The sequence below is a fragment of the Siniperca chuatsi genome, linkage group LG6, assembly GCF_020085105.1.
Source record: "Siniperca chuatsi isolate FFG_IHB_CAS linkage group LG6, ASM2008510v1, whole genome shotgun sequence".
NCBI lineage: Eukaryota > Metazoa > Chordata > Actinopteri > Centrarchiformes > Sinipercidae > Siniperca > Siniperca chuatsi.
The window spans coordinates 15,823,582-15,849,869 of NC_058047.1; the positions used below are offsets into that span (position 1 = coordinate 15,823,582).

Below are 26,288 nucleotides of genomic sequence, written 5' to 3' on the forward strand. Positions count from 1 at the left end.
TGTGTGTGGAGGTTGGCAAGTGTGTGTGTTAATCAATATGAATTCATTTCCAAGATTCTCCCCTAAGGACAAAGGATTAGCTAAGTTCAATTAGTAAAAAAAATGAGCAGTGTAAGCTTCCCTCAGCACAGGGTGTGCGTGTGTGTGCGCATGTGTGTGTGAGAGACATACAGACAGAAAATGGGGTGTTAAACAAAGTGTTACCTAAAGAGATGGAGGAGATAAAGAGAAGTAGGTTAGTCAATAAGTTAAATGAGGAAACATTCTAAATTACTTGTCTGAAAATACATTTTTATTTCTGGATGTTTTGCCTCATGATGCATATTTGGTGGCTGCATTTTGGCAATATTCCACATACATTTTACTTTTCACCCCAAATTACAGCAGCAACAGCATCTGCACCATCACAATTTAAAGACAGTCATATTAGCACTGTTTTGGGCACCACAATATCCACTGACAGAGACTCGTACTGTGGCATTAAATCAACTGAAATCAAGAATAAGTTTTAATAAAACATAATGCAAAGTCAACACAGCCATCATGCAGGTTTTGTATAGGCTGCACATGTAATTGTGGTCAAGGAGAGATCTCATTTGCATGTGACTGGGTGATATATAATATTTAAAAGGAAAATGCACCCGTTGATACATGTGTCACTTTGTGATGTTCAGAGCATTCCAGCTAATAGTATAGTGATGAAGTTTTGTAATTTATATCTTTAAGTGCCCCCATTTTCCATCAAGCTGTATCTACTTCACTTCAGTTAGTGGTGTCTTCACTTCCCAGAATGCCTTTTGAAAATCACAGACAATAGGCTTGTAGGAAAATAGCTTTTTTTACAGGTGAAAAAAAAGAAAATGTTAAGTGTTTGCCTTTCATGGCTAACTTATCAGTCACTCTTGTGAACGTTAAGGAATATGGATTCTTTTTGGAGAAAAAAGGGGGGGATTAAAGTTCATATAAAAAAATATGCAAGTGTGCAATGTCTTTTGCATTATATTCTGGTCTATTGAGCCTGGTTGAAAGTTGTGGAATTAGCATTTCTGCTTATTGGAACCCTACAAAGAAGTAGACTGTAACGCATTTCTGTTATCCACTTCCACAGCACTTACATTGTGTAAATCTGATTGGTTGTCAAAGGAGCATAACCACCATAATAACCACTGACCACAAATGAAAAGCCACAGACCTCACAGACCTGTTTCTATTGCCTACACTGTTATTCTTTTTTACTCTTATATCAGTGAATATGAGGACTAACAGACGGAGAGAGAGAGAGAGAGAGAGATGCTGTGTAAGTGGGAGTGGGTCTAGGCACTAGGACCCTGCAGGTGCAGCACCGTGTTATTTCAGTGATGTGCAGCACGGTCCCGTCCGCAGAGCGCTGGGTCCACAGCAGCGGCAGCAACGTCCTCTGGACTCAGGACCCGGAGTGAGCGGCAGCTCCCCATCCTGCTACCCACAGCACGGGCACGGGCAGGGGAGGACAACCACAACTTAAACCTGACTCATTTTGTGGATTTAAGGAACTTACACAGACCCCAACACGAAAACACACATTCTCTTCCTCTTTGTCTTATTTTTTTTAAATGAGTAAGATACTTTAAATATGGCTTCATCCGTGAGCGGCACTGAGGAGGTCCGGGTGTCGGCGTTGACGCCCCTGAAGTTGGTGGGACTGGTGTGCGTCTTTCTCGCCCTGTGCCTGGATGTCGGAGCCGTGTTGAGCCCGGCGTGGGTCACGGCAGATGACCAGTACTACCTGTCCATGTGGGTGTCCTGTTGGAAGCCCGTCAGCTCCGTGGAGTGGTCCTGCAACAGCACGCTGGCCACCGGTGAGACAGACGCTCGTGCGATTACACACATTGACTTTTGTGGCCGATGGGGTGATGCGCCACCATGTTGTTTTGGAACTTTTAAACCATTTGGGTGTTGTAGTTTTAGGGAAGTTTCAGCCTTGAGATGGCAGAATTTGGGGTTGCAGACAGACACCCACATTCATATTCAAATGAAAGTCAGATGCACAGCGCTCAGGGATAACAAAGGATCCCTGCATACAGTGCACTGCTCAACCAATCTGTTCTGTGGGTGAAAAGTAAAAAACATCACCCAGGAGAGTGCTAAATGTTAATTACTTTATAATTAGCTATTGCCTGGTTAATTTAAACTGCAGAACGTTTCTACATGAAATAAGATAGTGAACAATGGGCTTTCATATATATATATATGAAAGGTTATCCTTGAGTCGCAAAGTCTGATTAATATGACACCTTTGGTTTTCTATGTAGGCTGGCTAGTTAACTTTTCTTCGGAAACATTTGCCCAAGTGCGCCACTGAATGATGTGGGAATTTTGCCCCGCCAGGAGCGGGCCAGCTGGGGTTTCATTTGGCCTTTTGTTGCTCACAAAATGAGCCTTTGTGTGGGTTTCTTCACCGGCCAAGGAGCGAGGGCAACTCAGAGCAGAGAACTCCCCAGAGATCCAGATGCCTGGAGATTAGTAACCAGGGAAACAAGCGAAGCACTCCAGAAATGCTGATTTTCTCTATTAAGGAAACTTCTTTATGGAGCCCCCATGAGGGTTTATTCTGGAAGCATTTCATATTTCCATCACAGCTGGTCATTCAGTGATAAAAAAGAAGGTGGTTGAGAATAGGTCACTATCACTATATGAATGAACAAAAGGCAATTATGATTTCAGGAAAGCATTTACTTATGCCTTCTATAAAACCTGACATCTATAAAATCCAATGTAATCCAATACAACAGCCCTGCAGATTGTGAAGCTTACATAATGTACATTTTTTATTGAGACGCTGGCACGTTTTTAGACCACAGTTTGTGGTATTGCTCTATTAGGGTACACTGGAGTGTAAGGTGGACAAAATAACAGAAACACTTTACAGTATAATCCAGTCTGGTACAAACACCACAAACTAAAAGTTAAAAGCTTCCTAAAGGTAACATCTACTGCAGAGCTTTTTATGGGTATTTCTTGTGTCCACACTGTAACTTACATCCTGATATACGAAGCACATAAATTTGTGTGAATTTATCTCAGGAGGACTTTTATCAGCCTAAAAGTCGTCTTATGCTCTATTCTGCAAATGTAAAATGATGTAGGCTTATGTAGGTTTATCTCACACTACACTCCGGACTACAGCTTCCTTCATTATTTTGTGTGTGTGTGTGTGTGTGTGCTGCTAAATATATATATATATATATATATATATATATATATATATATATATATATATATATATTATATTTATTTATTTATTTTTTTTTCTTCACTTTTTGCTGCCTCTGACTTCCTCCTGTGTGCTGAGTGGTGAATCGTGTTTTTGTTAGTCTGACAAAATGTTTTCTTTCTGTCTGAGAGATGAGTAACTGTGGGTCACTCTGGCCCAGATCCTTCTCTGTCAGCCCAGACAAAGTGCACTTTGGTGCCATATAAAGACATGCAGTCTCCGTGTCAGCTCTCAGCAGCAGCAGCATACCACAGTAAATGCACACAGCAAACTGCCCATTTCCTCGGGCTTGTGCTTGGCTAGGCTTATTGATTTGAATCCCAGTAATCAGTTTCTACCCCCCTCGTCAGCCCCCCAATATTTCCTCAGTGTCATGCTTCGGGCATAAAATAAATCCTGTTAGTTTGAAACACCAGCTGGCTGCTCAGATGTTTTGAGCTTGTTCTGCAAGGCCTGCGTGTGTGTGTGTGTGTGTGTGTGTGTGTGTGTGTGTGTGTGTGTCTGTGTATGTGTGTCTGGAAAACCACAATAATATGCAGTTTGAATTAACACGAGATATTGCCTTGTTACATGCTCAAGAAGTGTTTAAAAGAAACAGACACAAATGGTAACTCTTCCTCTCTTTCAGTTTCTCTCTTTAACACACACGCACACACACACATGCACACTTAGGCAGAGGGTCGGAGGTCAAGTATAAAAGATACAGGCTTGACACAGGGCTAGGAATGTGGAACGGTCATGCAAGAGCAGCGTGTGTGGATACCAGGTCAGTGTGAGATGAAGGGACGAATGTGGAGCCAGTGTGTGAGCAAGTTCAGCTCAGTCAGACGCGGTGATGGCAAAGCATATTAATAATGTAATACGTCATCGATCCCATATTTGGGTGATTGTCCTGTCTTTTGAGGGAGGTCACAGCACAATGTTGGATACAGAGAGCTTGTAAAGGTTCAGCGTCTTGCTCGTGGGCCCTGCGACCTCTGGTTGATGATCTTCCTGCTTCTTAAACTTCTCCATCCTGCTGCCCTGTGAGAGTGAGACTGAGTGTGTGTGACAGCAAGGGAGACACTCCAGGTTCTTCTGTGACACAGATCTTCCACCATTGTCTCAGACAAAGAAACAGAATTAGGGCCCTAAAGGATTTTTTCGATTAGCACTTCAGCAGTCCCTGACATGCACACATGGGACCATAATTAATGCTCAGATTGGATCTTGTGTACTGTATCTCCTTTTCCATCTGTCATCATGCCGGGCTCAGATTAATAGTTTGGCGCTTACTGCTCGTCAAAGCCTTTAAGCACTCCAACTCTGGCTATGTTTCTTGTACAGCGCACAGGGTCTGTTCCAAATCTGAAATGAGATGACTTTCTGCAACCTGCTGTTTCATGGGTGCACCGATAAGGCTTTTGGTTGCAGACTGGCTGGGCTGAAGGCACCAAGCTGACCTAGAGAAGATATCTCACCAACAGTGGGCTTTGACAACTACAGGTCAAGTCACTGTGGTCCTTTGCTGAGAGGCAGCCAGCGAGGCAATGGCAGAGTCAAGGGGTCAGGCTTTAAGGGGGCCCTGTGTTGTGCAAGCTGGAGGCTGGAGGGAGCGGGTGCTCTGCTTTTTGTGGGCTCTTTCCAACATCCTGTGGTGACAGGGCCCATTTTTATACTCTAAATCCTGAGCCATATTTGGTCAAAAGTAGTTGATGTTTGTTTATATTTGAGCTGCTTGGCCCCTGGAATAAAGTTTCCCTCCAACAAGAGTGGGAACTGTATTTTAAGCAGCTTATGTTCCGTCACTTTCTCTCCACTGGTGAATGTTTTAATGATTTTCTGCCTCAATAGAGAGGAAATATTCTTGGCAATGATTCATCTTTTTTATGTCCTGGGCTCCATAATAGACAATACCATGTATACTTACTAAAAAATGACAAAACATATTTTAAACTAAAGTATTTTAATGTGAACTTTTCCACCTACTGTAATATTGAATCACTTATGCAGAGCCCAATCCCCCTTGATTTTTTTTCCACCCACTGTACTTTAAATTATTTCCCCTTGTGTAATCAAATGCCTCATCATAATATCCTCTGCCTGTTTACATATAGACCTCCTGTTTCCGCGAGTACACATTCAAGCTACAAAAGAGACCCTTAATCTCTAAACAATAACATAGTGTGTCTCTTACCAATTCTCAGTTAATGTCCCGTGGCTAATTAAGTCTCTAAAAACAGTTTTTCTCAAACGGGCTCATCAGCTGAAGTGATTGTTTTTGCACAAGCGACTATAATGTATTTCTCTTTTTGACAAAAACATAGGCTTTCCATTTTTTATCCCACTTTGGCCTTCCAACAAGGATAGGCAAGCGAGATTAAGACGGCGGTTATTTCCAGTTGAGTGTTTTTGGAGTAAATCTCAATGAAATGCTGAGAATGCTGCTGAGCTGGCATCAGCCATCAGGGAGGGAGACGCATTATCTGAGTCACCTTACAGAATCACTTTGCCTTTCTGCTGCATTGGGATCCATCACTGAACCGCTGACATCCGTGCGTAGCCAGGCGTGTGTGCGTTTGTTTGTTTCTTGTCATCCAGAAACTGCTGCGCTCGGTTCGAGGGTTATTCACTGCATGGTTCACATTCTTCTTCTTCCACTGGCCATGGATCCCCAGAGGTTCACATCAAAACATTATGAGCCATCGCCAGCTCCTCAGAATATGCACAAGGAGTTGTCTCAGCCTCTGAACCACAAATAGTTTGTTTACACTGCGGTAATTCACCACAAACATCAGTGGGGGGAATCATTTTTCTCTTGTGTGAGATTGAGCATAGTAGTGTTACTGTGGCTCACCAACATGGCCTGTATCCTATTCTGCTGCTTCCCGCTTTTCCTTTTATCCCTCCTCATCTATCTATCCACTTTCCTCCTTCCTGTCAACAGCACAGAAACGGCTCTCCAGAGTAACCCCGTTTTAGCTACCTATGTCACTCTCTATCTCAGTGTGATTTCATGCCTTTCCTCCTCCCCCCTCCCTGTCCCTGTGTGTGTTTGTCTCAGACTGGCAGATTGCCACACTGGCCCTGCTGTTGGGGGGGGCGGCCCTCACCCTGCTCTCCTTCCTCGTGGCGCTGATCTCCCTGTGCTTCAGCTCCAGGAGTCGTTGCTACAAGCCCGTGGCTGTCATGCTGTTCTCTGCAGGTACATAAAGAGAAACTGTCTTAATGGAAGCAAAAAAAAAAAAAAAAAAAAAAAAAAAAGACAAAAGCAAGAAGGAAGAGCTGATCCAAAAATAGAAAACAATGACTGTCCAGCTTCCAAAATGTCCGTGGTAGGCTGGCTGTCAGGGGAAAGAGGATATATAGGATTTTAGTGGCCATCAGAGTGCCTTGTATCTACTGACTTTCCATTTTGGTTTTAATCTTTATCATTCTATATGCATTTACCATAATTATTTTGACATTAGTACCTTTCCCTCTTTCCCATTTGCCTCTGCAGCGGTGCTCCAGGTGTGCAGCTTGGTCCTGTTCCCCATCAAGTTCATAGAGACGGTCAGTCTGAGGGTGTACCATGAGTTTAACTGGGGCTACGGCCTGGCCTGGGGATCCACCATCTTCTCTTTTGGAGGAGCCATCCTCTATTGTCTCAACCCCAAGAACTATGAAGACTACTACTAAAATATGTGAGACAACAAGAGAAACTGAGACTCTCTGTTTCACCCAGTGTCCTCTAAGTAATAGGACCTTTCTGTCCGTTACACAGTGCACAACCACAGAATAGAAAAATAGGAAAAACAAACACTTATTGTTAGTTTCAGGACTGGAAAATGAGCTCTTCCATTTGATACTGTGAACTTATTGTCTCAAACACTATCCTTACTCATTGGACCGAAGCCAGTGCTCTTAGAAGTTTTGGCAGCATACTTGGCTGTGAAAAAGAAATCCAAACCAGCTAGTTTAATTTGGGAGAGAATGCCACCACTCAGATAAGTCTGTGTTCCCTTTAAGAGGAACTCCAGTAGGTCTTAGATTTGGGCAGAAAATCTGGAGGGAACAGATGGATTGACTGACCCCATACCAGGACGAATTGGTGGGCTAATTAACCAATCAGAGTAGAGAAGGCAAAGAACGATGTAAACTCAGGCCAGGGGAGTAACAGATCCAGGGAGGAAAATATCCTATTGAAGTGATATCCTTAGGATGACAAAGTGAGGAAGACAGGGCACAGCTAAGGAAATGTGACATGCTACATTTCCCCAGAGATACATTACATCTGGATCTTGGCCTAGCCTTCTTCCTTCAGTAGAGTATAATAGATTGGTGAAAGCATGTCATAAAGCTTAAAGGACCGGCCTATTTGAATCTATTTAAAGGGTCAGAGATATTGATAATAAACAGAAGCTACCTAAGACAGTAAAAAATATTCCACAGCCACCTTCTAAATATCATCATGCTGGTGAGAGGAGCATTTACTGGTTAATGAATAGCCACATGTAAAAAGTGGTAAAACCTTTGGCTGCTATTGTAAACCTGCAGCATAACCCATTATACTTGCTTTTTGATCAAATTGTTGTATTATATGTAAGTATGTGCAGTAAGCATAATAAAGTAATATTCATTTCTAGAAGACCAGTGGGAAGGAAGATGGCAAATGACCATGTCTGCTGAGTGTGTGCGCATGTCTGCGTGATCATACCACCCCGCATGTGCTTACACACCTCCTCATGTGATGCCTCCTTATCTTCTCACCCTGTGGGAAATGGAAATACTCTCAGTAGAGTAAGCACCAATAAGAGTATAACAGTAGATTTTTCTGCTTCAGATAGGGAGAGGCTGTAGCAGAAAAGCTTTGCATGCAAGTTAAGGTCCATGATAAAGTACTTTAGGAGATGCCAGAGTACAATGTGCTGTGCATGAGTAGCGTTAAGAGGACTATGGGATCAATCAAGAAGAAAACGGAAAGTTTCAAACCTGAAGGAGGACAGTGTGGTCACAAGGTGAGACCTGCACTCATCTGCTCTGGTAAAAAAACGCCTTCTCAAACCTCATTCAAGGTGGCCAGAAACTTCTCCAAATCTCTCTTGCAACATTAGTGAAAGTGAGTGAGTGTGTGCATGCCACTGCCATTTGCTGCTGTGTTTCTGATTCCCACTGGTTGAACTAACATAATAAAAAAAATGTACTGGGAAAAAAAGGTGTGTTTGGTTCATTTGGGAAAAAGGACCATCTGTGAATTATGACAAACTATGCAGACATGCCAGCTGTGCATGGTCAAGTCACATAGAATCAGCTCCTTTATTAAGTACAGCAAGTTGAGGCATTTGCACAGGAAATCAACATCTTTTGAACACATAATACAGGGTGGCATAATATGCATATAAGTACCAGGAATATACTCATATGCAAATGTCTTTAGTGTTCTTCTTTCAGTGAAATGAGCTCTAATACAGAGCTAGATACAGTGTACAGTCTACAATTCGCATTAGTCAGAACGTATATACCATTGCTTTCTTTATATTCCACTGTCAGAGGGGGAGTTACAGGTCCTGGATTAAAGTGGATGTGCCTCCATTTTGAGTTCAGGAATGGGCAGTTTGTGTAAACAGGGCAGTCACTCATTCTGCATGGAATGTTCTCTAGGTAAATCGTAGGTCCTCCTCCTCCTCAATCGCTTTGACCCTTCTGAAGCCCCGTCCCACCCACTGCCAGAGTCGCAGTGTGTCACTCCCTCTTTTATACATGTGACACAAGAAGAGTCTCCAACTGTCCTAAAAAAAGAATCATCATCCGTCAATGGAAATAAGGGTCAAAGTGCACAGGAGTAGTAGATGGGAGCAGGATAAGTGGACAGAGAGGGATAGTGGCTCTTCCTCAGCAGGTAAGAGGGGCTTATATATTGATTGACAGGGGAAGACCTCTAGGCAGATTCTGAATGTGGGGCTTATACTATCCAAGGATTGGCAGGGGTAGGCAATACAGCACAGCGCTAAGCTCAGGTGTAGCGCGGCATCTCGCACTGTTCACAGCGGTTGAGTGCAGGGTGATTGAGGAAGGTGCAGCTTTCACAGTTCCACTGGGCGCCTTCGAAGTCCTCGTCCCTCTGGGGCCCCGGCACTGGCTTGGAGCCCTGCTCCCCTTCTAACAAAAACAAGAGAGAGAAGCAGTATATTGAAAAAGGCTGTTTATTCATGTGATAAAGTGCATAATGCAACAACAATTTAAGTGTCATCAATTCAGGGCTGGAATTAACCACTCAGACATGTGTGAGGCATGTATTCAAGCATTAACCATTCAGTATAAATGTTGATAGACATGGGTATTCACTAAATAGCAAGGTTTCTCATCTAGTTTCCATGCCAACAGATTTGTGGAGATCAACACAGACCAAATGAAGTTAAGCTTTTAGTCTCGGCTTTCAAACAAAAATGTCCAGAATCTTCAATGTGCTAGAAGCCAAATAAGACAAATATGTGAGTAATTACTTCAGTGGTCTTGCACTGAAATCTGTATCTTGGCAACAGTATTAACATGTGATTTTACCCTGTAGAACATTTATTTTTCTTCTCTTCTTATGGAAATGTCTTATGTATCACTTATGTTCATAAAACTACGTTGGAAGATTCTCACCTTTCTTCCCAGGTTTGGGCGGAACTACTGGACCAGGCTGAATGTTGTCATAAAAGTTGTTCATTGCTTTTGGGTCAAACTTCCCTGTGGAAGAAAGCAGAAACCAGATAGAGACGTTTGTTTAGAAGTGCCCATCCCAACCAGAGGTCCAATCAGTTTCCAGCCATTCTCTTTGAGCCTCTTGACTCGACTGCTGTGTTCAGACCGACGATAACAGCCTCCTCATTCATTGCAACGCAGAGGACTCCAGCAAAAACAGAATGCAGGGTCGACAGGCAAAAAAGCTGCACCTTGCTCATCTTTTGTAATAAAACATTAACTGGCTACGTACTACATTGGCAAATCAAATTAAAGCAAGTGCACACATTAGACTTATTTGTAACAGCGCAATCCTACGGTTTATCTCAGGATCGTCATGACAGAGTTTGGTAAAAGAACTGTTGCTGTGATAACTTTCCAGAGTTGTAAAATGATGTCTCATAGTATTATAAACCACTATGCAGTGTTTTTGGCATCTAAAAAGCCTTAAAATGAATGGTTCCATTACTCAAAACTGACCATCCTGGATTGTATTTAAACATCTCAGTGGCACCCGAAGCAACATGCCCCAACCAATGCAGCCTCTTGTGTTTTATTCATGCAGCGCTTAATTTGGTCTGAACAGCCACTAGTGCAATCACCGATGCCACAATAAATAAGCCAATTCAAGCAATATTCACAAATTTACAGGATTTTGCCGAAAGATTGTGCCTTGCTCTTTCTGGCATGTCGTCACTTGGACACGAGAGACGCATTTTGAAGTTAACTGCAACATGAACTAAGGAACTCTTTCTTGAGTGTTTATATAACCAATGGGGTGCTTTTTCCAAATCAGATTTATGACACAATTATCAACATGGGTTTTTATTGTCTACTTAGAGTAGGCTACACATACTTATATCAGCATCACAAAGAAATATAGGCCTAACAGCTACAGGCTTACAGTCAGATGTTAACTTGTTTTACTGATTTATTTTTACAACTAGATGGAATTTTCTGCAGGCAAAGTTCTCTAACTCAATAAGCTGCTTTGTGAGTGTAAGAAAGCTGGGCTTCAAGAAGCACGCAAAGATCACTCACACAAGTTATGAATTTACACTGGCCATTTGTCACAACAAAGACCACAATTAATACAATTTTTCAGAGCCCTATAACAACATCCAACTGTGAATTTTGGCCATTCAAGAAACTGGTCACAGACCCAAATACTACTCTACTTCCTGTGTACTCGTGTCTCTCTTTTCATTTTATCTTCCTTGTCTGGTTTTATTTCTTTTTGTAAAGCACTTTGTAACATTGTTAAGAAAAGTGCTAAATAAATAAAGTTTATTATTATATTATCAAATTTCAAATATTTTACAATCCACCAAAAACAAACAGCAGCTTTTTTGCTGTAAATTTAGATTTATTCATTGACAGAGCAGGCCATCTACACAGAGTTTGAGAAGGGCAGCGTTCAAAGGCTCAGAAGAGAGACATTGTACCTGCTGCCCAGGTGCTTCACCATTCACAGCTTTATGAAGGAATGGCAAGTGTTAAAAACAACATACATGAAATCTCGGCCAGTGTTTGCCAAAAGGCATTTGGAAGACTGAAACAAAGCAGAAGAATGCTCCAGGAATTTTCCAGGGAGTCCGCGGCCCAAATGTTGAGTGGCACTGGGCTGATTGCAAGTAAATTGGTCACACTCTTGAGAATGCTGTCAGTTAGACTGTTTCAGCCTCCAAAAATACCACTAATGGTAAATATATAAAGCATTGCAACTAACGTCCACACACTGTGATTAGGGCACTGCTGTTATCAATTACGTAATCAACAAGGATCACGTACCAGCCAGACACTGTGCACGAGCCCAATGAGGGTCAACCTTGGATCGGCCCGGGTCCTGTCACAGACCAGCCGGTCATTTTAGAACGCTGCATCTGTATGCAGTGTGATGGAGCCTCATCAATCACTTTGGACCCAACTTTGTCTGCTTCTGGGCTGGGCTCTTTCAAGATCAATGCTTTCAAATAAATCAGAGACACACTTCAAAGGTTTATGTGTAGGAATGTGCATTTATGTGTGTGTGTGTGGGGCGTGTGTATGTGTATGTATACCTCTAGACTGCAGTAGATCTGTCTCCTTCAGGGTACAGTCGATATCAATCTGAAGCTGTCTGTTCAGACTCCGCAATCGGGTCATCTCCTCAGGCTGCAGCCAGTGCAAACACACAACCCAGTTAGATTGGACAAAAATAGACAACCAAATATTCCCCATCCCTCCTTCCAAATGTCTTCTTACAGGTTTTACAAATCACTTTGTGTGATACAATAGTGCAATCTGTCTTATTATTATTGCTGCATTTTAGCCGCACCTGGACTACTAAGTTAAGTAAAGTTTGATTGTTTTTAAGATCAATTTTATTCCTTTTCTGCCTTTTAAAAACAGCACACGACTAAGTCCAAACACAGAATGTCAGTTACAATGTAGCTGCTATAGCCTACTGAGCCTTCACGACTATGGGATAAACATAGTCTAAAATATTGTGAATCCTGAACTAGTGAAATCACTAACAATTTCATCACCATTCGTGACCACGTGAAAAAGTATAAAAATATTTGTGGTGACATAAAATTGTGAAGAGCAAACAATGTTTGAGTCCAACTACATGTTCAGTCCTTACTCTGGGTATAAGACTGGTGGAGTTGACTCGTCGAAAGCGTCTTTGAAGGGCATCATATTCCATATTGTTGACATCAGACTTCAGTTGCTCTAGTTTCTGCTTCTCCAGCAGCAGCTCCTTCAGTAGACGTTCCATCCTGGCCCGCTGGTGGAGCAGGAGAGCTGGAGGGAAATACACCAAACACAATATGTAAAACCTTCTATCACTTTAGTTCTCTGTTACTACTTCATACCAACATACAAGCCCAACACTGCCATTAAGGTACAGGGGCTGAACAATCTAATAAAACACATTTCATGAAAAACATTAAAAAAGGCAGCAACACAGACAAATCATGAAATATAAAGCTTAACTTGAAGTATGTCGGCTTTTAAAGAACACTGACCATCAACAGTTTACAGTATATAGCACAAGACAACTAAAAGTTTAAAGAGTACAAATGGAAACAAAGCAGTTGCACAAACTACTTTGTTTTATATGGCTGTGGGGAAAGTCTCAAATATGATAGCAATGCCAATAAGAAAGCAGCTAAACACCACAAAATGATGGTCACTTATCACTTAATCAACACTGTCACAGAAATTTTAAATGTAACAAAGTTGGCATGTGAGGATTACTGCAAATCACGCTAGCAACACCTTCTATCAATGACAAGCACACAATAATGCAGTATATAACTGAATAAGAAGTTGGATCTTATCCAAAATCTTTGATGGTGAGAGATCTTAAATATTTGCAAATATAGTGTATTGTATGAACACGAATACGAATATGAAAATGTAAGATTTTGGTTTACAGTGTAATCCTTGAAATCAGTTAGGTTAAAATTAGTTTGAGGTTTTTTTAATATGCATTTTTGGTATTTTTACCATTTTATTAGTGACAGTGTAGATATATGAAGTAAACATGGGGACAAAGAGGGGTATGACAAGCAACAAATACACACAGCTGGAATCAAACCAGGGACATTGTGGTTATATGGTCCACATCTTAAACAACAATACACAAAATTATTATCAAATCCAAAGATGATATGCACCTATAAACACTGCTCAACAGTGGTTTCATGAACACCAGGAAGTCAAATGTCTTATAAGAAGAGATCAGCTATTCTCAGGCTAAAGGCTGGTGACAGAAAGTCACACACATGCAGAGCAATAGAGAGAAAAAACAAGAATCCCTTACCTTGTGTGTAGGCATAGTCATCAGAGCCCGAGCTTGAACGTCGAGGCATGTGCTGAAACTGACTGGCAACGTTCCCCGGTAGAGCAGAAATGGGAAGGATGGGTGGAGGGGCAGCGTTGTGCTCCCCTTGGTCTACTATGTTGAGAAGTGACTCTGCTTCGGCCACAGGAGGTGAGCTGGGTGGTCTCTGAGCCTGGCCTCCTGGGGAAACTTTGATTTTGAAGGTGTAGGCTGACTGGCCCGGCTGAGGAGAGGAGGCAGGCCGAGGTCTTGCAGGGCCCTGATGCTGCAGGTACATCCCAGGGTGGAAGGTTGCCTGGCCCGGAGGCCCACTCATAGTGATACCCCTTGAAGGGGAGCTGGGCGAGGGGCTGGTGGCCATGTAAAGCGCTCCTTGGGGGTGGGGGTTGTGTACAGGAGAGTTGCTGCGAGGTCGTGGACCCTCCAGGGTAATCTCTATCTGGTTCTTGAGGGAGCTTTTTGTGTTGTAGGGCCTGTAAACTGTTGGCTGTTGCTGGGGTTGTTGCTGGTGATGGTAGGGCATGCTGGGAATGGTTGGGGAGCTAATAGGGAGGAAGACATATTGCTGGTGCTGGGGTTGTGGCTGGGGCTGTGGTTGTGGTGGCTGGACTTGATGCTGCGGGGAGCTGTAAGGAGAGCCATATGTGGGAGTACTGTAGGGGGACTGCTGATGCTGATATACAGGTGCCCCCGAGGAGGACCAGGGCGCTGGCTGTGGGCTCTGGGAGGGTGAGGGTCGAATATAAAGGGTGGTGTTGGTACTGTTAGTATAGTGCCCGGGAGGGATCTGCAGAGCCTGTGGGACATTGGGTATGCTTTGTGAAAGTGTGACTGTTATAGGGTTCATAGTGTAACGTGGGACAGGGGCGTATGTGGGAGACATGCCCTGAATTGTGGGTGGAGGGGTGGGAGTGCTAGCAGACCGGCTCTGATCGTTCATGAAGAAAGGATTGTAACCCGGGGAGGGGGCCATGGTGGCGGGGGCTGACAGTGGCTCAGGGTAGCTGGGCCGTTGGGGTTCGATGTGACTGTCACTGGTGCTGTGCACTAGGGAGCGCCCTACACCTGCTGCTCCTCCATTTACCTTGCTTGCCTCTGAGCCCGGGTAGCCCAGGCTAATGTGTAGCATGTGGTTTCGGCTCAGCCGCCCCTCCTCTGGACTGTGGTGGAACTCTCCATACAGGTATCTATTACTCTCCTGAGCCAGCAGGTGGCAGCAGAGATCCAGGTTATTGTTGTTCTGAGACAGTAACAGAGAACAGTCTCAGTCATGCAGTGTGGATCACTGTGAGTGTTTAAGTGCTCATCTTGCTGCCTTATTGTCCAGTATACATAATCATATAGGATAATACTAGAGGTTGGATAACAAACACATAGCAAGATTTCCTAAAATAAAACAACCTTCTACCAAAGTGAATATAATAATGTCATGACAATTTTCCAACATTCTCCAAACAGCTTTTCTGAGCATATGTGAGAATAAGTGTGGGTGTGTGAGAGAGAGAGGCAGAGAGAGAGAGAAAATACCTGCAGAAGGCACTGTGACACTACCACCTCTGGGATCTCTGGGAAACGCTGCTTGAGGTCCTGCAGGATGTGGTAGTCGAGCTGAGAGCCTCCCTGCGCCATCCTCAGCCAACACAGAGAGTCAACGAGCCCAAAGCAGCAAATGCTGAAATAACCGATCTCGTCTCATCCCCTGAAGACGCAGAGATGACAGCCAAAACTGAAGACAACACTCAAATGTCATGGGAATGCTCGCAATAATCCTGTTAGCACTGGTGGCCTGCCAAATGTCTGTCACACACCCATTTTGTCAGCAGTAATTAAAGCGAACATTATCAATTAAATAGTCTTTGTGAGGCATGTCAACCTGAGTTTTCTAAAAGAGCATAATTTCTCCACCAAGTGAGGTGAAACAGCCGGAATATAACACACGAACACGAAGAAAACACGCCAGCGTTACTGGTATTCATTCACATTAGCATACGAGTGCTAGCAAAGTGCCTGTCAATCTGTTGTTGTTTGTTTAGCCATACTGTTGCACCAAGCAACGACGACATACCATCGCTAGCTCGCAGGCTAGTTATAAGCATCAGTTAGCCTCCGTGCATCACTCAAACAAACAACCACACCGGTGTGCTGTGTGATAGGAAACAACATTACCATTCCTGGGAGATTGTCCGATGTTACCCGTTGCTAAATCAGCAACACAATCCCCTAAACAAGTCATCTGTTCAAATAAGATTAACTCAATTCGTCAACTGCCTGCCAGCTAACTTGGCTATGCTAACCTTAGCTTGGTCCTGTTGGCTGGTCAGCTGTCACAAGCCTAGGTTTTGATGGATTAGCTAGCTAACCATGCTAAAGTCAGCGAGCGTTAGCCACTAACAGCTTTATAAAACTTACCATATGTTATGAATCTCCCTCATGTCTCGGACCATAGCTGAGTCCTGAGGAGAGCTGTGATATTTCTGAAGTGATACGCCGAAATTTGTCAATTTATTGTTTTGGCTAAATAACTTGAGGTTTCGCATTCCAGCGACAGGCCCCTGCCGCTGAATTGCATACGAACAGGCTGTCTATCGCGATAATGTCAGATTTTCCCGGACCAGGAAGTTGTTCAAATCGGCTGGACCGACGCTGTCACTAGTGCGCATGTCTGTCATGGATGTACATGTGACGATGATGATGATGATGATATTTTCTTCTTCCTCTTCTTCTTCTTCTTGTTTTACGGCGGTTGGCATCCAGCTTATTGGTGCATTAGCGCCACATTCTGCTCCGGAGTGTGGAACGGACAATAATCCCTTCAAAATAAAATTAAATGAGAAAAAACCGCACACACACCCTGAACTACGTTTTATCCTACATGCTATCAATGTCAACCGCCCTAATACCCTATTCCTGTTTTTCCATCATATCCTATTAAAAACCCCTGTGCCTTAGAAAAACTAACAGTACCCTGACCTGTGCTCTCTCACCCATGCTCAGTAATTCTTTTAATGTGAATTCCTGCACACCTAATTCCTCATCATCTCTCTCTGTGTCATATACCCCCTACAACTCATAACTACACCTCCACTGTCTCCTCTTCCTGACAGCCCTCCCACAAGCCTGTCTAGTATTTCCCTACAATCTTCTACAAGTTTTATTTAGTGCACAGTGCCCTAACCTTAATCTTGTCAACACTATTTCCTCTCACCTGTGTCCACTACCTACCCCACTAATTTTGACACTTTTTTGAATTTAATATAGATGTCTCCCTTTCCCCTCTCTGTCCCACCTTTCTTGTCATAATTGATTTGTTTTTTCCCCAGATTAAACATTCAACCTCTGCTTTACTGATACTAATTTGCATTTCTATATTTTCTTTCTTTAAAGCCCTCTTTGCTAACTCTCATTTCCCCTCACCCCTACATGTGCTGGATCCCACAGAACCTGACCTCCCTGATGTGCTATTCTTGTGACTAACTGAAGGACTTCATATACTATATCTTGATGGCTGTTGGAATGGAAAGACTTTAAACTTGCTAGGGCTGAGGATGAATCTGAGCATATCAACACCCTACTATGTCTATTTTTTTTCCCCACCCACCGTAGTGCAATGGACACTGCAAACATCTCCACCATGTAAACCCCTAACATATTGGGTGTTCTCCCATCAATCAACCAATTCATTTTGCTGGTATTGCCACCCCAAATCCTGTCACTCCTTTCTTAGTACCTCTTATCCTCAGATCAAACACGTCAAATTCTTTTGCGATGTCATTCCCTACTCGGCCAAAGTTATCCCTCTCATTCTTTCCGTTCTCCCAGCACTCCTGCAACACTGAGAATCATTGTGTTCCTGCAAATTAGCCCAGTAGTTTGCCATCAGTTGCATCCTTCTTAATTCCAAAGGCATTTCTCCCATTTCTACCTGTAGGGCAGGTACTGGCAATGTTTTAAAAGCCCCACTGCACACTCTCAGTGCCTGTGCCTGAATCACATCCAATTTTCTTAAAAGAGAGCTGGCTGCTGATCCATACCTATCTTTTTTAAGCCACATACATTCTTTTCAAAAATGAGTAACTTGCTCCCCATTTTCTTTCAGTCAAACATCTCATCACATTTATCACTTTTTTGCATTTTCCTTATATTCTCCTGATGTGGGCTGCCCATGTTAACCGTGAATCAAAAAGAGCTCCCAAAGATTTAAATGTTGCAAGCCTATCTAATTATTTCCTTTACATCCTTAGCTTTATCCTTTCCTCAATTCTTTTCTTGGTGAGAGTTTTTTCTACTGAGAACCTCCACCCACAGTCATAACCCCACTCCACCACCTCATCAATCAGTCCTTGCACTTTCCTGATTGCATGCTCCACATTCCTTCCTCTCTTCCACAAGGCCCCATCATCTGCAAACAGTGACCTACTGTAATCTACTGGTACCTTTGAGAAGACATCATTGATCATAATGATGAAAAGAAGCAGGCTTAGCACACTGCCTTGAGGTGTACCATTTCCAACCGTGTACTGACCCAATCTGTACTTTGATTTTTCTTCCAAATAGAAAATCCTTCTCCCACAAACACCCATCTTGTGCAGCTTAATTAACAATCCTTCCTTCCACATCATGTCATATGCTTTTTCTATGTCAAAAAACACTGCAATTACTGACTCTTTATTTGCCTGGGCCTTTCTTATTTCAGTCTCTAGCCTTATCACTGAGTCCATAGTATTCCTTCCTTTCCTAAAACCACTCTGATAGCTTGCCAGCATTCCTTTCTTCTCAAGCTTATACGATAACCTTTATGTTATCATCTTTTCCATTATCTTGCACAGATGTTTGTGCTATTGGCCTATAACTAGTGGGTTAAGATGGATCCTTGCCAGGTTTTCTTATTGTAATCACTACTGCTTTCTTCCATGCACTTGGTAATCTTCCCTCCTCCCACACTCTGTTATAAAGCTGCAGGAACTTTGATAGCGCTCCCTCCCCTAGATGCTTTAGCATGACATAGCATACCTGATCTTCCCCTGGAGAGGTTGGTTTTGATCTATTTATTGCTCTCACCATCTCTACCAAAGAAAATGGTTAATCAATTATATCATCTTCTTTCCCTTCTTCTTCTGATACATTTTCTGAACTATGTATTTTTGCGAATGACCTGGCCATGATGTCTGCCTTATCCCTATTGGAGACTGCTGTTTCCTCCTCAGATGTCATAACTGGATACTCCCATTCCCTTCTGTCTCCTCCCATCATCTTTATCATCCCCCATGCCTCTCCCACAGGTGTTGTTCTTCCTATTTTGTTGTAAACTTTCCCTCTTAGCTTGGCGAACTGTTCTCACCACTGACTGTGCCTTTTTATACTGAATCAAATGTTGCATGTTATGGTTTCTTTTAACTTGTCTGAATTCTCTGTTCCAGTTTCTTATAGCCTGACAACACTCCTCTGTCCACCATGGTACCAGTTTTCTATTCTTCCTATTTTTACCCCTGGGTATAGATCCATCTGCTGCCATAATAATTGCTGAGGTTACCTGACCTTTTTATTTCTGCTATATCACCAGAGATGTCAGTTCTTGTCATTGTTTCCTCACTCAACTTCTGGGACTTATCCCAATCTGCTTTCCCAAAGACCCACTTTGGGATTCCACCACCTGGTCTCACTTCAACTCTTTCTCCCACCGAGCATGAGACTGGGTAGTGATCGCTGCCTACTGTTGTAGCTGTCCAAACTTCCCAGTTACTAACTCCAGCCAAGGGATTAGACACTAATGTTAGATTTAATGCTGATTCAGTACCTGTTGTTATGTTTACCCTTGTTCCTCTACCATCATTCATACAGACCAAATCCCTTTCATCCATCAAATCCTCAATTACCTTTCCATTTAAATCCTGTCACTTGATCTTTGTTGTGGCTCTCAAACCCCTATTGCTCCTTGTTCATTAGTAGCATTGATCTGTTCTCTTGACAATCTTACAGCTTCTGCATAAGTGATCCTTCTTTCCACTCTTACTTTTTGGATTTTATTCTCTCATCTCAAAATCTCACACCCACCATATGCCACATAATGCTCCAAAGTTACAGCATTTTGGTTGCACCCCTGTTCCACACTTCCCATTCTCACGGTTGCCCCCACATCTAGCACATCCCCTCTTCTCTTTTAAGTTTTTGGCTGTGAGTCCAAACCGTTGACAATTAAAGTACCTCAGTGGCTTTGGCACATACACTCTCACTGGGTAACTCATAAAACCCAGGAATTCCTTCTTTGGCACACTCTCTTCTTCATATTCAAGCAGTACTGTTTCACTATCCTTTTTCACTCCTTTTGTTGTTTTCAGTCTTTGTGCATTCACTACTTTTCCCCCTTTGAATTTCCTCTTTTGTTCCTCCATATCTACACTCACTGGCACCCCTGTAATTACTCCTTTACATCCGCCACCGTTTGGTGCTCTCACCCTCCCTGTGCTTATCATCTTATGTTTTCCTATCTCTTTTGGTTTGAGTGTTCTTTCAAGTTGTTCTTCATCCGCATATCTCACCAGTAGATTGCCATCATTACGGACTTTGCATATAGTATCTCCCCTATCTTACTTGCCAGACTTGTTGTTAGCATAAATGGGTTGACTACATGGGTTTTTTTTTCAATACACCTTGTTATGACAATACATTTACAATACAGGTTTTTCCCTCTGGTAAGCCTGGATTTTTGCTTACCCCCTTGGACTTTTTGTCCCTGTTGGGCTGCCTTTCTGATTTTGACCATTGCCTGCCTGACTACCTGTGTAAGCCCTTTTCTTTAATAAATCATTGATCTGCACCAGCTCTGCCTCCGGTGTCTGCAATTGGGTCCTGTTACCTTGTATTCCCTGTTTTCCTGCTTGGGCGAATTGCAACAGTACGATCTGACTATAATGGACCCAGCAGACACAATGTCTGACGAACTGTTTGAATTAATTAGTGACCTGATGTGCCTTAAGGATATGAGGGAGAAGGCCGTCAATCATTATCATAGAGGCAGTCTGCTCTCCTATGGGAAATTGTCCTCTCGGACTTGGCTGAGGGACTCTCTTCATGAGTTTCTCACAGACTTCCTCTCCAAGCCTCAGCCCCAGGTCCTCAGTTCCCTGCCTGCTAGCAACCAGCATGCCAGCTTCCAGCCTTTACCCCAGGCTGCATCACTGCCTGCCAGCAATCAACCCCAATCCACCCTCCAGTCAGCAACCAGCCTGCTAATTTTTTGCCTGCGCCTCAGCCTGTTCCAGGCCTGGAGCCACCTTCTGGGAAGCCTTCCTGGAGGCTCCCGCCGACGTCATGCCTCGCCACTGCCCAGCTGCTCGTCCTCTCCGCTACCCGGCACCTCAGAGACTCAGCTGTCTAGCTGTCATCACTATCAGAAATCAGAAATACTTTATTGATCCCAGAGGGGAAACTCTCTTGATACAGCAGCTCACTATCACGTCAGTGCACACAGGAATAGAAGTACTAGCAAAAAATATAATAGACAATAATACAGGTCAGAAAATAAATTAAGTACCAAGTGGGTGTAAGTATAAAATAAAAAAAGTGTGAAGTACAAAGTGTGTTTACCCGTTGATGATAACAATACGGTGTAAGGCAATAGTGCTTGAACTGTCAAGTTAAGTGTAGCTTATTAAGATTATAATGAGACAGAGGATATTGCACAGCAGTTATAGAGGTATGAATAAATATCAATATCAATAAATAGGGAATTTTAAACTGAAAAGAGTATATAAGACTCTAAGACTCTGCTGTCTGGCATCACTAAGACTCTGATGTCCAGTGCCGTTGAGCTGTCATCAGTGCTGTCTGGTCCCCAGTCTGTGGTCCGGCCAACACCTGCTCCTGATCTCCAGTCGGCAGCCTGGCGGCCACCAGTTCCCTCTTCACTGCAGTCTCCAGTTCCTGCGCTTCAACCAAGTCCTGTCCCAGTTGGGCCGCCACAGCCCTCTCCTGCCTCTGCTGGGCTGCCGCAGCCACCTATTGCCAAGGTGCAGTTGTCTTCCGTTCCGGTGCTGCAGCAACCCACTGAGCCTGTGCTGTCATCAGTCTTGCCTGTTCCTGCTAAGCTGCAACAGACACTAGTCCCTGAGCTGCAGCTGACTTCTGAACTTTCTGTGCTACAGGTATCTTCAGTTCCAGTTGGGCCACAACCTCCTGAACCTGCGCCGGTTGGGCCGCACACTCCGTGCTGCAGCAGCCTCCTGATCCACCTGCACTGCAGCCTCCGGGGTTCCTGGCATCACTGGTTCCACCAGCTCCTCTGCCAGTCTCTCTATTGCCGACCTCCAGCCCTGCTGCCCTGTCGCCGGCCTCCTGTTCGGATCTCCGGTTGTTGGACCCCGGTCCTGATCTCAGCCACGTTGCCGTCCTTCAGAGGAGTTCCACCTTTGCCGCCTGCCTCCTTTGGGCCTCCAGAGAGGTTTCGCCTTCGTCACTGGCCTCCTGAGTTGCTCCACACGGCTGGCGATCCTCCGAACCTGCTCAGTCCTTCAGCCCTGCCTCCTGGTTGCCCTCCACACCACCTCTGCTCCACACCTGTCCAGCCCTCCAGCTGTCCGCCTGAGATCTCCAACACTGCTTTTGTCCTGCCCCCAGGCTGTTTGCCTGAAGTCCCCTGCATCACCTTTATCCAGCCTCCAGGTTCCCTGGCCCTGTAACCTGTGACCTCTTACTGTGTGAGTCTACAGCCTGCATAAGCAACAGAAGAGATCAATCATCTGATCTAAATTAATTTAGCATGACTTGATGATTGGTTCTGGCACATTGACATGAACTGACAATCACAATGTAAATATATGTAAATTGTAGTAGGAAAAGGAGGCTTTGTATGATGGATGAAGGAACTGTGTTGCTCAGCCCCTCTTTAACTTCTTAAGTTAATTTTTCAGTTGTTCAGTCTACTTATCATCGGCCAGATTTCAAACAACGATGAGGCTTCATATTGGGAGGAAATCAACAACCTCGCAGAGTGGTGCACAGGAGCTGATTGTTGATTTTCGGGAAAAGGAGGCAAAGACACACACTTCCGTTTATATCAGTGGAGCAGGTGAACAGTTTTAGGTTCCTTGGCAGCAGCATCACAGAGAACCTGACATGATCCTCTCACATCTCCACCCTGGTATAGAAGGCTCAGAAACAGCTGTATTTCTTAAGGAAACATAAGAAGGCAAAATTCCTGTGCCAAGTTCTTGTTAACTTTTACAGAAGAGCAATAGAAAACTGGCATGGGATGTGCACGGCCCAGGACAGAAGGGCTCTGCAGCAGGTGATTAAAACCGCTCAGAAGATCAGTGGTACCAACCTACCGAGCATCAGTGATATCGCTGAGGTTCAATTTTATTCATATAAGCCCAATTACAAACAGAAGTTATCTCATTGCACTCGTCCTATAGAGCAGGTCTAGACCGTACTCTTTATAATATTATTTACAGAGACCCAATAATTCCCTGGGTCCCGTGTAGAGCCCAAAGGATAACAAAATGAGGCAAAACACATGCATCCTCCCTCATGATTTCTGTAGATTAAGGCAAAAACAATAAAATAAAAGTCTATATGTGAGGCCAGAGCATGTGACCAACTGACACACAATTATATAGAATCTTTGATAATGCAGCGGTTGGTGTTGTTAAGGGACTGTGGTCAGTCATGGGTGGCACCACTGTTCAACAGTCTCTCCGTGGTAGGGTCAACATGCCAGTAATGCGGAGTTATGTCTTGCTCATGCCAATGCCTGTTAGCTGATAGGGCTGACATTAGGTTTTTGAATACTATTCAGAGGAAGGACACAGGGCATTTCAAGTTTGGACCATTTCAGACCACATCCTTCCTATAGACCAAAGTATTATTTTCACTGACAATCTTGTAGTGTATTGTAGCCAAATGTTTAAAATCATATGGATCAATTTTTGTAATTTTCCATATAATACTGAATTAAATTACTTTTACTGTACTCTGGAAAATGTCCTTTTGAAAAGTAGTATTTAAGTAGTATTAAGTATTTCTTTCTCACTTAAAAAGGCTCACTGTGTGCCTTTTAAAGCATCTTGGTAAGAGTGTGGCCTGCTCTGTCTACAGGTGGCACCTGTTCTGTGGTGGAGGTGCTTTTTCTCTTAATAACAGCTAAACACTAAGCAGTCACAGCTGGGAAATTGTGACATGTATTCACTGCTAGTGTAGCTCAACATTAATTTGTTCAAAAGGAATTCTAGTTTATTCTATTTTGGACGTACAGAGAAATCCTAAGGTAGAACATCAGTGTTACATACTGCAGTTTGCTTGTCCTCGAAATATATTCAAGAGAATAACAACACAGAATGTCTGGTTTTTAGCTTGACTCATTTCAGCAGCACTAACTTTTAACCTCAGTTAACCCTGCATAACTGGACAGCTGCTGGGGGAAAAAGAGAGGAGCATCATAGGGAGTTCATCACCTATGGGGTCTGGTCACAGTCTAGTCTGGTTAGCACAACAGAGTCCTGAAAAAACTTCTTACAGATCAGTACTGTTGTCTGTCTAAATGGCCTGTTGTCTAGGAATAGCAGCTCAGTGCCATTCTCAGTGGCATTCTTCTCTTTTCTTGAAAATACAATGCAGACATTGTGCCTTTGTGAGATGGACATTAGCGTTTACCATTTCGTGGGAACCTTTTTCTGAAGTGCCATACAGACATAGACACAGACAACAAGTCATGACACACTGAATCTCACCATAAGAAGACTACGTAAAGCCATGATCGGTATAACTGAGTGCCTAAAGAATATACTGCTCGGTACATTAGTGAGTAGACTAAGAGGAAACAGAGATGATTTCACCTGATATTTTGATTAAGCTTGTGACACAGTGGTTCAGTTGATGGGAAGGGGGGAAGCCTGAAATCTTTGATGATTGTTGACATTTTGTGCAGTGTGATCAGTGTATAAAAGAGGAGGGGGTTAACAGTTTATGAACTGAAATTGTGTCAGTAGAGGTGTGGACAGCTGACATCGGTGTGTCCATCCACCAGCGCATGATGCAGTTTTGACCTGCTGAGCCAGTCTACTGGGGCTCCAGCAGGGGGTGTGGGCTGTACCACCACAAAAATATTCATAGGGGTGACAGGGCTGAGCTGCAGCAGCTGAAGCTAAGGCCCAGCCTGACTCAGGTTAGCTGTCCTTACTGTGTTGATTAGTTGCCACAACTGTGGTGCTATTTAAAGCAGTCCCCTTGTTGTCCCTGATGCCCTGCAGGACTCAGAACAGAGGAGGATGTGGCCCCTTTGCCCTGAGAGTTCACAGAACAGACCCCCACCCAACTTACACCTTAATCTGAGCAGGAAGTGAATAAATGACGGGGTGAAAAGAGCCTTTCCAAAACATTGACAAATCTGTAAGGCGCAGATCGGCTGTCCTCTTTTGTGCAACTTCTTTTTTTGTAATGTTCAAATGTAACTTTAAAAAGGCTAGATTTATGTTTGCTCACAAACATGTCACCAAAAAAATACAGATCTGTGTCAAACGTCAAATACAGAAGGAAAACAAGGCCCAGGGCGAACAACATAAAGTGGAAGTTCCATGCGTCTTTGAGGAAGCACACTGAGCTTGAAGTACATTGTCTGGCAGTCTATGTATTATATTATAACCAGTCTTATATTTATTTTGTACACGTTTGTTGAATTGTGTACACCAGTAGGTTTTACTTTTTGTAAGCAAGGCCCTTCAGTAGTCTTTATGTTCTTTCATCAAAAGAATCACCAATTTTTTTCCATTTCTTTATCTTCCAATGATGCTCTGGTTCTCAGATTTCACTTCTAAGTGGTCCTGATTGCTATATAATTGATTGCTGCAATTATGTAACTTTTGCTGGTTATCCTGACATTTAAAGAAGTGGTTTCACATTATTATTTTCAAGTGAATCCTGTAATGCAGTATGCCAAACAATGTTCTTAGTATATTACAAATGCTATGATTATTTAGGCAGCGCTGGAAAAATATCTGACAGCAAGATCAATAAAGGCTTTAGTGTGCCACCTCTCAAAAATATCTATAACATAGATTACTTGAATGGGGATTTTAATTGGTGGGTTTTCTGCCTGAGGCCTGTTTGGTCAGTGAATCAGCAGCTGTGCTTGGAGCCATTAGGACAGACAAAATGTGTCTGCTGCAGGGTTTCTATTTACATCCACCCACAGTGAGAGAACCACTTCCTCATCTTAGTTTAAAAGGAAGACTCACTCATCTGGTAGTGTATCGGAACTGTATATTTTCTAAAATGTGTGACAAATAGGAATTTCTGGTTAGATGTGATCATATTGCCATGATGATATGAGTTCCAACCATCATTGCATAGCAGAATGCATGCAGTATCTAGATTAGGCGGGAAAAACAAAGGGCAAGCTAGTGTCCTTCTTAACTGATAAGTCAGGAATCCTGGCTGGAACAGGCCAACAAGCAGATAATGAAAATGTCTGCATTTAGGTTGTAGGCCTCCCAAACAGACCTGACCAGAACAGTGTCCAGTTTC

The 26,288-nt window shown here is 43.3% G+C and overlaps 3 protein-coding genes across 6 annotated transcripts; 2 read left to right on the top strand and 1 right to left on the bottom strand.

Annotated features, from left to right (window-relative positions):
• Positions 1–1,363: 1,363 nt before the first annotated feature.
• Positions 1,364–8,429, top strand: tmem47 (transmembrane protein 47). The gene is made up of 3 exons (XM_044199541.1): positions 1,364–1,838; positions 6,297–6,437; positions 6,735–8,429. Exons 1-3 carry the CDS (start codon positions 1,613–1,615, stop codon positions 6,911–6,913), a joined length of 546 nt encoding a protein of 181 aa, XP_044055476.1. The 5' UTR covers positions 1,364–1,612; the 3' UTR covers positions 6,914–8,429.
• A 70-nt stretch (positions 8,430–8,499) lies between these two features.
• Positions 8,500–16,443, bottom strand: tab3 (TGF-beta activated kinase 1 (MAP3K7) binding protein 3). 3 transcript variants are annotated; one of them, XR_006378303.1, is made up of 8 exons: positions 16,182–16,443; positions 15,300–15,471; positions 13,752–15,012; positions 12,567–12,727; positions 12,001–12,094; positions 11,732–11,906; positions 9,863–9,946; positions 9,343–9,373 (listed from the first exon to the last, which is right to left on the bottom strand). XR_006378303.1 is itself a non-coding variant. In XM_044199540.1 (7 exons), exons 2-7 carry the CDS (start codon positions 15,399–15,401, stop codon positions 9,228–9,230), a joined length of 1,848 nt encoding a protein of 615 aa, XP_044055475.1. In that variant the 5' UTR covers positions 15,402–15,498; positions 16,182–16,438; the 3' UTR covers positions 8,500–9,227. The 3 variants fall into 3 exon arrangements, 2 of the variants coding, with proteins under 2 accessions (XP_044055475.1, XP_044055474.1); XM_044199540.1 differs by lacking the exon at positions 11,732–11,906 and having other exon boundaries at positions 8,500–9,373; positions 15,300–15,498; positions 16,182–16,438; XM_044199539.1 differs by lacking the exon at positions 11,732–11,906 and having other exon boundaries at positions 8,500–9,373; positions 16,182–16,437.
• Positions 16,444–21,350: 4,907 nt separating this feature from the next.
• Positions 21,351–22,820, top strand: LOC122877783 (vegetative cell wall protein gp1-like). Of its 2 annotated transcripts, XM_044199822.1 has the most exons (3): positions 21,351–21,778; positions 21,914–22,465; positions 22,679–22,820. In XM_044199822.1, the coding sequence occupies exons 1-2, from the start codon at positions 21,563–21,565 to the stop codon at positions 22,445–22,447; spliced, it is 750 nt and encodes a 249-aa protein (XP_044055757.1). In that variant the 5' UTR covers positions 21,351–21,562; the 3' UTR covers positions 22,448–22,465; positions 22,679–22,820. The 2 variants fall into 2 exon arrangements, with proteins under 2 accessions (XP_044055757.1, XP_044055756.1); XM_044199821.1 differs by having other exon boundaries at positions 21,914–22,820.
• Positions 22,821–26,288: the final 3,468 nt, after the last annotated feature.